This window comes from Oenanthe melanoleuca, chromosome 10 (assembly GCF_029582105.1).
Source record: "Oenanthe melanoleuca isolate GR-GAL-2019-014 chromosome 10, OMel1.0, whole genome shotgun sequence".
In the NCBI taxonomy this organism is placed as follows: Eukaryota; Metazoa; Chordata; class Aves; order Passeriformes; family Muscicapidae; genus Oenanthe; species Oenanthe melanoleuca.
Genome location: NC_079344.1, coordinates 10643953 through 10656288, shown reverse-complemented (window position 1 = coordinate 10656288; position 12336 = coordinate 10643953). Strand labels below are relative to the sequence as shown.

The following is a 12336-nucleotide window of genomic DNA, read 5'->3' as shown; positions in this document are numbered from 1 at the left end:
TTTAGAGCTGGGGAAAAAAAATAAAAAAAGCAACAGGGTGGTAGGTAATAGCTATGAATACTGCTCCATCACCTGCCATGACACTGGCCAAGGGGAAGCTGTCATGTTAGTGCTGGGCATGGCATTCTGATAGCAAATAAAAATGATAAATGAGAGGCCAAGGCTTTCTCTCTGCAAAATGTGGTTATTCACAGATGTGCAACATTTCTCCAGGGCCTGATCCTGCAAGTAATACTAGATGTAGCATTTCTCTGCTCCTCTGGCTTCCCCAGGGGTTGCTTGGAGCAGTGAGTGCCAGGCCCAGTGGTAAGTGGCTGCAAGATCAAATTCATAGTGTGCCAAGCATTTTGAATGAAAAGAGCTATAAAGAAATCACATATTATTATGTCACATTGCAAAGGTCAGCCCCAGTATCTGTTCTGTCATAAGGACATGATTCAAAGGCAACAAAATAGTGTCAGGGCACAGGGGAAAATAATTTTTTTAAAACTGCCTTCAGGGCCAAGGATACAAAATTACATCAGTGCTTAGAACTAAATTCCCATCCACACCCCACAATTCAATTTTGGCTCAGAAAGGCACAAGCGTAACAAAATCACCTTTCAGTGGCAAATCTTCTTATCTGCTGACATATCCCCTGCAAAATCAGCAATATCTAAACTCACACTCCCCTTTGGTTCTGGCAACAGTCAGGAAGTGCCAGAGCCTTGCTCTGTCACAGACCCCAGGAAGGATCTGCAGGATGCACTCAGCTGCTGAAGGCATCCTCTGGAGCAGCAGGAGTGGTCCTGACACCCGGTGGGGGACAGCTCACCTGGAGCACAAGGTCCCCTCACAGTGCCACAGGGAGGGTGGGGTAGCTGGACCCAGGTGATTTATCCCAGTCATGCCCCCTTTGCCAACGTTTCTGCCCACCTCTGGGGGTGCTGGCACAGGGAAGCTATTGGGAGATAAAGTGTGGAAACCATCACCTTCCTGCCTGTAACTATGAGGGGTCATAACTGCTCTGTGCAGTGTCTTAGGGGGGATTAGCTCCCATCCACTTCCAAAATGGACACAAGCAAAGACTCCCAACTTTCTGGATCAACAGAGCATTTCCTTGTGTGCCAGCAGAAAAATCCCACAGGACAACCAAGTTGGATGTGGCTTCTGCAGCTCAGCCTCAGCAGCCCTGCAGCTTCCTGGAGGAGCCCTGTGACAGCTGGGGACACTGGGCTGAGGATCCTGCAGCCAGCAGCACGGGATGCTGGCTTTGCTCTGTGGGAGGGAGGGCAGGGTGGACTGAGGTGCCACCAAGCCTCACCTGCCTCCCATCAGCCACACCCTTGGCAGAACCAAACTCCTCTGCTCTGTCAGAGCTTCAAACTCACAGCAACCCAGGGATGGGAGCAGCAGTGGGAAGTGCTGGGTGACATCCCCTAAACCACAGCTGCAGACACCCAGTCAGACACCCAGAGCGTGTCCAGAGCAGCACACAAAAGGCGTCAGGGCTGGCATGTGACAATCCAGCCACTCAAATGGTGTGGCCCATGCCCCACGTTGAGAGGACAGGTCAGGGACAGTCACAGTGAGCCCTGGAGGCACGGGGTCGTTTAGCTGCACAAACCATGCTGTACCTGCTGCCATCTGAGGCCAAGGACAGCCCACACTGTCCCCAAAGTGCACACACAGCCTGGCCACCCTCGGAGGAGGGCGGCACTGAGGACATCTGCATTCACCCCGTGAAATCACCATCCAGAGCGGCTCCATGTGCAGCTCCCACACACACACAGAGCCCTTCAGTGCCAGAGCACGGACCCGCGGCTCTCAGCCCCAGCAGCACGGTCCCGTCGAGCTGCCCGGCGGGGATGCACTCACTGTTGCCGCTGCCGCCGCCAGTCTCGGTCGCTGCCACGCTGCGCTGAACTGGCCCTTCGGGCGCGGCCCTTCCTGACAGCGCGGGGCAAAACGGGGAGGGAGACAAACAAAAGAGAAGGGAAGGGTCAGAGAGGGAGGGAGGGATGGGGGGAAGAAGCAAGGGGGCAAGAAGGGAAAGGGTGTGTCTTTAACTGAACCAAAAGTCTTTTGCTGGCTGCAACCTCCCAACAGTACAGGGTGGCACAGGTGAGACACACCTGGCACCCACAGCATCACCTGCACCAGTGCTGACAGAGGGTGAATGGGCAAGGGGCAAAGGAGAAACTCCCCCTTGGACTCTGAGGCCACATAGAATGCCATCCCTTGAGGGACCCAGAATTCTGCTCCAGACAAGAGAAATTTTAGGATGCTTGAGCACTTCCTGTGTGTCTGGTACTTTAGCATCCTGATTCTTGCCCATTGCCAGCCCTCCTGGGCACAGTGCAGGGACTCTTCTCCCTCTGCCAGCAGAACAAGGCTCAGGCCTGATGTCTTCACTGAACAAGCTCAGGCCAGCCAGAGTTAAGGCTATTGTTGGCCAAAAGTCCCAGTGAAGAACCTCACACATCACCCTACACTGGCCAAAAGTCTTTGTCCATCAGTACTGTCACAGGCTGGGGAAGAAAATACCTGATCCCACAGCTTCAAATCACCCACAAGCATGCCAGCACTCAGAAAATTGAGGTTTGGAAAGGGACAGGGGAAGAAAAATTCTGGGGCAGGAAATACAGCACTACATTTTCCTCTGCATCAAAGTAGGAAAGATTTGGGGAATGGGAGAGAGGAAAAGGAGTAGGGATCTCAGTGAGCACATTAAGAGTGAATGACAGGCATAAAGTCTGCTGACTTTCCAGTGAGATGTTTGTGTTCCCACTGGGACAAAATCCCAAGATGGAAAGGGCAGTTAGTGAACACAGTGGTTTGGGGGTAGACTTCTGGCTGTGCAACTGAGGAACTCAGGCTGAGAGCTGCCTGGGGAATACCCAAAATATGGCCTCAGGGTGTGTCCAGCTGGTCATTGCCCTGGGCACCTGCCCACCCTGCAGCAGCAGAGGAAACTGAACTGCTGAATGTAGCTGGCAGCTCATTCTGCTTGGGGAATTGCCCACTGGATGACTGATTCACCTCCCTTCCCAAAAAGTTGAGGTAGGAATTTGGGGAGGAGGGGGGAAGGTTTAGAAAATTGTTTCATGCTGGTTGTTTAAATTGCCTCTGTGTTACAGTTGAGGGAAAACAAAAGAGAAGTCTATGCATAAAACTGCATCCTAAAGCCAGCTGTGGCAGAGGCACGGATGTTGGAAAGAAGCAGAGCAAATGAAGTCATCCAGCAGTGGGGGAAAAACATCAATATTATATAGTGCAGAACAAAGCAAATTCTATCTCAAACACAAAGCTGAAAGGGAAACATCTCCCTCTGTCAGATCTATTACCATGCATTTATTCCAATAACAAATAACTAACCCAGAGAGTAACCCAAACCTGATTTATTTCTCCATCAAAGTAAATATGTAGAGGCAGCTGAATTTGAGTGTAAAAACCACTGATCTCATATGTTTTTTTATATATGTTGGAAAAAAATAGGAGTGAAGTTTCTGCCTTGCTGCCAGGGGATGCTGGCAAAGCATTTGAGTATAGATATTGTATCTTGTCACTAATGACTGCAGGGAACTAAAAGGGATTTGGATTTTTTAATGCTTCACATTAATTGATAATTTGGTCTCAGAATCCACAGTGGAACAGAGGATTTGCTATATTGGATCTGTCTAGTGGCCCATAAAATCTGGCGTCTTGCCTCAGTGATGCTCAGAAAAATTATCATGCAGCATCTTTGCTTATAAAGTTCTTGGCCTCTCCTATAAGGACCATACTGCAAAAAGAGGCAGAAGGTCCCTCTGGCCTACACAGCAAACATCTCCAAAATCCTGAAATGTAGGCTTGGCAGGGTTCTGTCTATATATCTGCATTGTTTTATTTTGTTGTTTTTTGTTTTTTTTTTTTTAAAGCAAGAAAGAAACTTTTCAACTACAAGCATTCTCAACAGATGCACTGCTGCTGTAACTCTTGATCTGCACAGCCCAAATAGAGAGAGGGTGAACCTGTGTTTTCAGAAGGCAAGCAGGAGCATGGCTGAGGCCAGAGCAGGGAGATGCCTTCTGCTGAGCAGAACACTATTGATTAGGCAGTATAAAGATTTCCCTCACTAATTCCTTTAGCAATCTTATCATGTGTCGCCCACATAATTGGATGGGGAAGGGAGAGGTGGAATCACTTAAGCGCTCAAAGCTCAACAGGCACTGAGAAAAGATTCCCATTTCGTGTGTGTGTGTGCAATTTTGTGCATGGTTGCCCCTTGATTGTACATTGAACACGCTCCCTTTGACAGCCAAACCCTAAACAGCCTGGGTATTAGAGCTGCTTGCAAATAGGGGATTTCTCCATCCAGCTGGGGGGGAGAAGGAGTCACTGGGGCTGTGAGAGAGGCAGGGCTATGAAACTGGGGAGGGGAAAGCCTGGAGAAACTCTGACCATGCAGGAATCAGCAGGAAAAAAAAAGAAAAGCAGTGATTTCCTTCCATGCAAGCGTCTTAATTAGGGAGGTTGATGAAGATAGTTGAATTTTAATTTTTTCAGGGAGGCCTTCAGCTTGTCACGAAGCAAAGCATAATTTATCCATGATCTCACTTAACTGGCTTGTAACTTCTCTGCCTCCAGTTTCTTTGCTGATCACACTGAGGTTTGGGTCTGCTGCCCACCTTTCCTGATCAATGTGTCACCACACAAAAGATCTCTTGGCTGCACCCATGGTAAAGGAGAGCTGAGATCATGGTCCTGCAGGTGGGAAGGCAGGAGGAGGACATTGGGCTGCAGGGAGGAAATGGGTTTAACAGCCCAGACTCGATGAGAGGGGAGGTTTCCATTTGCACATTTCAGTCTCACTGGACTGGAAATAGCAGAGCTCCTCCCAAAGCATGAACAGTTCATGACCCACACTCTTTCTGGTCCACCTGTGCTGGAATAATGAAGCTGGAATAATATGCTGGCATAAGGTTTTCTACCTTCTTCTACTTCTCCTCTAGCTGCAGTTTAAATCAGTTTAAATTTAAAGGCAGTTTAAATTTTTACCCACCTTGGTAAAACCCAGAACCATCAGTGGCTCTGACCTTCTGTGTACAAAATCCTTCCTTGTTTCTGGTGACCACAGTGAAACATGTTTTGGATTTTTGGATGGATCTCCACCATGGGAGAGTCTATCTTGCTCAAAATGAGGCATTGAGCTCTTTTCCCTGTCTGTCACAGCTTTCAGGCTAATGGGATGCTCCAAGTGGGGACAGCAGAGCACACTGCATGCAGACAGCCTCTAGCAGGTGTTGGGAACCACACTTGGACAAAACAAATTAAAACAGGGGAAAGAAAAACAGTTTCACAGGGGGAGGGGAAATACTACTCAAGGATGGATGGGGATGACAAGTAGCTTCTCTTGCCTCTCTAGATCTGTTGGCTACAGCCAGGGAACACTGAAAATAGAAAAGAGTCCTGCCCTACCTAGTAAAGTTTTATGCAAAGGGAATTGCTTTGAAGGAAAGGGTTCCTGAACTTCCCTGCAGAAAATTTGCTATTTCAAGTTTTTACAGCAGAGGTGACAGGCTTGGGTAGTTTGGCTGCATTGAGAAACAACCCCAGCTTTCTGAACTGAACTGACTCTGACTTCTGGGGATGGTGTCACTGCCCCAGAATTTGACTGGTTACTCACAGGATTCTCCCCACATCCCAGGAAAGCAGAAATCAGCCTGGACAGCTTTAAGGAGCAGCCAAAGTCCAGTCAGCATGGACAAGGACTGGCAGAATCATCTCTGTTGAATCCAAACTTGTCAAATTATCCTCAGGTGTTTTAAGACAGGAAATACTGAACAACAAACAATTCCTCCCTGTTTGGCTACATCTTTAACCTCTGCAAATGGAAGGTTAAAAACCATCAGGAAGCTAAAATGAAAGGCTTTGAACTCCCAGCCCTCTGGATCTCAGCCTGATGTTTGGGAGAAATCAAAAGCCTCAATTCAAATGCCTGAGAATGGGGCTGAGCTTTGATTGAAAGATCCTAAGTTTGATAAGGTCTCAGTAGGTATGTGAGGGTTTGGGGGGAACACGGGGATTTAGCTGGAGGTCAGGGTTTAGGGGAATATTGAGACTGCATTAAACAAAAATTGTGAGCCAAATGACTTGCAGTGACAGCAGCAGCACACCCTGAGCAGGAGAAGAGGTGAGCATGGAGGTCAAGCACCAGAACAGGGAGTTTTTATTTCCCAAAAACAAACCGCTCTTTTGTGCCTGTGCTTCAAAGAAGATGTCACCAGATTGTGAGAGCTCTTCACCTGCCACATCCCTCTCATTACTGGAATGAAATAAATGGTAACAGCATGAAAACAGCAACTCAAGCAGGAGAACAACAGGTAGACACTGAGAAAAGGGGAGGGAGAAAACAGGGCGCGGATGCAGGTCTTGACAGGGTGGAGAATTAGGGCAATTACTGTTTCTGAGGAAATGCCAGGAATACAGCACAGCCTAATTTCCCCAATTAATTCTTCTGCACTTGAGCTGCTTTGTGTGAAGGGCTCTTAAGGTTTCAAACAGGAGAAAAAAAACAAGACTCAACATTTGTTTTTCTCTCAGTGTAGAAATGGGGAAGTGTTGAGGGAAAATGTCTGGCTAAAACACAAGATGATGCTGTTACATCTTCCTTTCAGGAGATAAGGAGCTGTGCCACAAATTCAATTTGCAGAGGTTTTTATAGGAGCCACAGAGATATCAAAGACCAGCACGTTCAATATCACAGTGACTTTTCCTGCACGCAGAGCACACGGGGACAGGCACAGAGACACTTCACCCACACTGAGCCATTCCCTCACCTCCCCTCCTGCCAACCCTACTGCAGCTTAGGAGGAATCTGGTTCCTCTGCCCCCAAAACCCCAGTCAGGGCAGCTGGGAGGCACCATGGCATGAGCCACACCTGAAGAGGCATACAGATGTCATCCAGGGGGCATGAAGCAATAAGAACAAGGAAAGAAATAACAAATCAGGGGTTGGGGTGATGGGATACATGGGATAAACAGCTAGGCATGTAATACTTTCAAACACAGGCTCTTGCACATAGGAAGACTGTGGCTCTGGTTGACAGCCACATCTGTATCAGTCTCATCTCCAGGTCACTATGAGACTTTTTTGCCCCTACTCTCGTAGGTCTGGAAATATATCCATAATCCCAGCTAAGAAGGAGAAAATTAAAACACTTCTAAGTCCTCTTCCTAATAGAACATAAATTTCTAGGTGTGAAAGCTTCCCAAAACATGAGCAGAAAGGATGGAGAGAGAGCAGCACATCACATTTTCCACCTCAGAGAAAGGCTAGAAGAGCAAAAGGCAGTGCACAGAGGGATCTGCACAGCACTGAGGTGCTGGGAATGTGACACACATATTGTACCTTTACAAGAGATCCCCCACAACAGCCAGTGTGGCCAGGACTGAGCTTGCTCTCCCCCACCCATCAGCACTGAACTGAGCCTGAGGACACTGGGTGCACAGCCTGGTTCATTTCTGTCCAAGCTGACTTACAGCCAGTGTACACTGGGTCTACCACAAAACCTGAGAGTGGCAGCTTATTTTCCCTCCCAAAGTGAGGAAGTACCACATTCCAGCTAGAAATTCAGAGGGAGTTTTCCTCACCTGTGCCTGCTGGCATTTCCCTTAGCAGGTGATGGTTCAGAGCCCCAGCACACCCTTCACCTGGCTCCATCCTGGTGCTGACAGGGCTGGGCAGGATCCCTGTGCTGGGAACCACCTTTCACACTGCACAAACTGCACAGCAAAACCACAAGGAAGGCACCAGGAGCTGACACTGGGTGCTGTGCAGCTGATGGATCCACAGGAGCCCCAAGGGGCTCAGTCAAGTCTGCACAAAAAGGCAGCTGGGAGAGTCCAGCTGAGCCTCTGCAGAGAGCCCAGAGCTGGTGGGAACACAGCACCAGTGATGGTGTGATTGTTTTGGAGCCCTCTGGTGAGAAGACTGTGGGTCAGAGTAAATCCAGTTTCAGTGCAAGGCTTGTCTCTTAGTCCTGTCTACCATGCTGGGTGAGCCTCCAAAGGAGCACAACCCTGCTGAATCTCAGTGATCTATTGCACACATGGAAACTTCTCTGGAAAAATAATTTGCTGTAGCCATGAGAAAGAAGCCAATCTTGAATGGCAGAGGAAAAGAACAAAAGTAAGGGATGGTCTGCATGGGGGATGGTCATCAGAAAGCAACCTTAAATGGGCACTGAAAATTATCAAGAATATGGGGGGTTTGCTGGCCATTTTAAAAAAAAGAGAAGAAATAAAATGTTTACACAGTAAACCTTCATGCTTCAGAGGAGGAGGGATCCCAGACTTTTTAAGGAACACTGACCTAGGGCCAAAGTCATAGTAGAAATGTTTTGGTTCTGATGGTCTAAGGGTGTGAGAGCCAAGGTTCATGGGAAGAGATATTAATCTTTTATTTAACCAACTGATACAACAGAAAATAACAATAAAAAAAGAAGAACTCAGAGAGGGTTTGTGCACCTAAAATTAATTTTTTCTCCTCCTTCCAACAATATCATGTGTTCTATTAAAAGATATTACTTCTGCCTGCAAACCTTGTTTCTCCCAAATCCAAACAATGCTCCAGAGTGGTGAGGACACGAACCATGGAGCTTTTTTGTTATTATGTTTATCTCTGAATTGCTAGAAATAAAAAAAAATAAAAAAAAAAAAAAAAAAATCCAGAGCCTTTTAATTCAAGTCCTGCATATGTCTTTTTTTTTTTTTTTGACAAGCAGGTGTGCTCTGCATGATGAAATGACCAGGAGAACAGCCAGGACTGACCTCTGTGAGAGGATGGAGCTAAATCCCTACAAGGTTTCAAGCCCAGCCCAGGATTTGGAGCAGGATGCCAGAAGAGCAGGACAAAGGAAATATGGACAGAGGGATATTTCCACGAGGTTTCATGAAGAGGTTTCCTCTATTTGGCATGTGTCTTCACTGCTGATGTCCCACCCATGTCAGGACATCACCCTGGGGGTTATTGAGGAGTCGTGGCTACAGTTTAAGACTGCATTCTCATCTAAAGATGAAGAATTACTGCCCTTTCCTTGGACAGCTGCCGTGTGATTTTGTTTTGGAATTGAATTACACATTTTGGGGGAAAAAATGGAAAATTATCTGGGTATTACTGGAGCTTGGGTGGGTCCAGAGCCACAGAAGGGCTCTTGGAGCAGCCAAAGCTCAGTGTGGAGGGTGAGAGAGCAGCTGGGAATTCTGATCCCAGCCCTGGGGGTGCCCCCAGCTCTGACACTGCCCCAGAGCCACCGTGGCATGCTCCAGGACAGGGCTGGGCAGGCACCTGCTCAGTCTCCATGCCACCCTCAGCTTGGCTGAGGCACAGTGTCCCACCACCTGCTGCCACAGTCCTGAGTCATACCCAAAAAATCGCCCACTCACACGGCTTTTTTAGAGAGAACAACAAGGAAAATGAAATCCGCCCAAACCTTTCCTCTCCAGCATGGATGTGCTCCGTCCTGCCTTCCCACAGAGACCCACAGCACAGACTGCACAGCACGTTACACAACACAGCACAGAAATGCTCCTGCAGCAGCCCCATCGGGAGCTGGGCGACTTCTCCCTCTCTCCACTTTCCTCCACTCCACTCAGATGCTGTTCCACCTCTCTCCACCACTTCCACCTCCACAACCATCTTCTGTCCATCCTGCCTTCTTGAAAGGAGGTTAAAAGGCAGCAGCTGACAGGATCCCTCTGTGGTGCAGGAGGAAAAGGATGCACAGCATGGAGAGCTGGCAGAGAGGGGGAACAAGCCTCTCTTCTGGTTTTGTTTGTTTTCTCTATCCAAATGTGTAATAGAAAGTTAAGCAGTTCACCTTTGTTAAAGCAGTTCTGCATCCCACAAATGCAGGAGCCAGATGGTGTGCTTTCTTTGTCTTAAAAGATTAAAAAGTGGAAAAGAAAAGAAATGGCTAGGAACTAATCCTCAGCCTGGAACACGGTAATATAGCCACATCCCCAGTTATCCAGGCTTGCAGGGCCTGGGCTGGAGCAAACACAGGCACCCAGCAGACTGCAGAGTCTGCTTGCAGAGAGCTCCAGTCCTGTCCCTTTGTGTCAGCTTGGGGGTGGGATCTCTCCCTGTGTTTCCAGAAGATGACAAATTACAGCTTCTCCCAGGGCTGTAGCTTGGACACACCAAGCAATATTTTCTAGAACCAGCTGAAGCAGAGCTTTGTTCCAGGTCCCACTGGCAATGGCAGGCAGTCTAAAGGGAAAAGCAATGCACAAACACTGGGAAACGCTCACAAACTTCACCAGCCACATCACAGATGTGACCAGGGACAGCACTGAGGGCTTTGAAAGTTCAACTCTTCAGCCAAATCTCCAGCTTAGACCAAGGGGCAGTTTGGTTCTCCCAGTTCTTTGCTCATATTCTGGGAGGAGAGTGGTTGGACTGTGGCTGGAGGAGGGATGAAGGGCACGTGGCCCCTGGAATTCTGCTCTTTGCTGGCCTGGGGAGGCTTCCCAGCTCTGTCACCAATTCCTGCTGTGGTTTTGGGCAAGTGACACAAACCCTCTGCCCCTTGTGCCACCCGTGCAAATATGGGCAATCAGAACCTTATTTTGCTAGAAATCTTCTTTGGACTTTAACAGAGATTAAGGCCTCCATTAATTAACTTGATGATCAAAAGTTTTAAACATACTGAAAATAAGTTAAAACAAAGAAAGGAAAATCAACTAAGAACAAATGGTCTGAAACTCAGCTCTTGCTCTGGTAAGTAGGTGATAACTGCTCTCTACTTTAGTCACACTGGCAATCTGTGTGTGCAGAGACAAGTCCACTGAAGAGCCCTAGGACACTGCATGAGACACCACAGAGCAGTCCTCAGCAAAGCACTCAGCACAGACAGGATGAGGGCTACAGGACACCACCACAGAGAAGACAAAAACTCCCATGACAATAAACTGGCCTGTGGAGATCATCTCAGCCAGCAACTTTTCCCCTTGGTGCTGCAGGAGCACGAGCTGGGCTGGATTGTCTCCAGCAGTGACCCTGCCTGTGGTTGGGGCAGGATTAACAGGGCAAGAACGTGGGTACCCACATGTGCTGCTTCTCATCCTCCCCTGGATTCTTCTCTTTCTACTCATTCCTTCAGGAGGTTTCAGCACCTCTTTCCTTACCACTGCCCAATAACTGCACTGAGACCTTTTCATGGGCTTTTCTGCTGCACAGTGAAGATTGGTTCCCTCATTTAAACCCAGTGGCAATCCAGTGCCCTGCCCTGGGAGAGGTGATATGTCTCAGCACAAACCTGATCGTGTTTCCCCTCCTCCCCAACACAGTAACTGCACTTGGCAGCTATCACACAATAAAACTCCCTGAATCAGGTCAAAACAACAGGCCACCCCTTCCTGGGTAGCCTTAGCTGGGAGAAATCATCCTCAAAGCCAAGCATACATGTAAGCAGAAACAAATCAGCCCCAGTGCAAGCATCAGGCTAGAAACCACGGCTCCCCTAGCCTGAGAAGCCCTTCCCTGCTGGTGGATGGTCCAAACTCCAATTCCAGTGTGCTCCAAACACTTCTCACATCACATTTCTCATGTAACTGGGAAGGGAAAGTCACTGTTCCCCCAGGGACTGCCATCAGGCAGGCAGGACAGTGCAGACAGGTACAGAGGGAGTGTGCAAGACAAGGGAACAGTGTGAGCACAAATCACAGGAGAAAAGGCTGGAAAGGCATTCCTGGCTCATTGAGTCTCTCCCCAGAGACCAGTACAGGATTAGCCTCTACACTAAAGCCAGGCATTTTTATCTAGTTGCTTCCTGAACTTCTTTAATGACAGGCTCTCAGCAACCTACCCCTGGCAAATTATTCCATTGTTTAAATGATGACCCTACTGGGAGAAAAAATGTTCTGAGGTCAAACCCAAATTGACTATTATTCTTCCATATTTTATGCACTTATCAGTCAGTCTTTCAGTTGCCTTCTCTCTAGGTCCCTGTATTAAGTTTCTTTAATCTAAAACCAGAGGTCACAGCCTGTAGTATTTATCATCTCTACTTATCATCATTACCTTTAATTTTTCAATGTCTTCAAAAAACAAGGAATAAAAATAGGCAGTAAGGATGGAATGATTTCAGAGCCATCTAAAAGCATGTGACTGTGTGCTGGGGTATCACAGAGTCTGTGTGTAGGCATCTGCATGGGAGTCTGAACTACAGGCATGGCCAGGACTGAACAGGATTAAGGACAGTGCTTTAGGGATGCCTGATCAACTTCTATGCACATGTTTCAATGAGGCAATAACCAAGCAAGTGAACCCAAGGGCTCCAAAAACTCATTTAATGTAACATTTCCCATCTC

General features: G+C 47.9%; 1 protein-coding gene across 2 annotated transcripts in view; it reads right to left on the bottom strand.

Annotated features, from left to right (window-relative positions):
- Positions 1-12336, bottom strand: part of NTRK3 (neurotrophic receptor tyrosine kinase 3) — a 203200-nt gene that overhangs the window by 19338 nt on the left and 171526 nt on the right. The window contains exon 16 of one of the 2 annotated variants that reach the window (XM_056499871.1): positions 1858-1929. The exons of the other annotated variant lie outside the window; for it this stretch is intronic. Coding sequence (XP_056355846.1) covers positions 1858-1929 — 72 coding nt within the window. The remainder of the gene's footprint in view (positions 1-1857; positions 1930-12336) is intronic. 2 annotated transcript variants of the gene reach the window in all.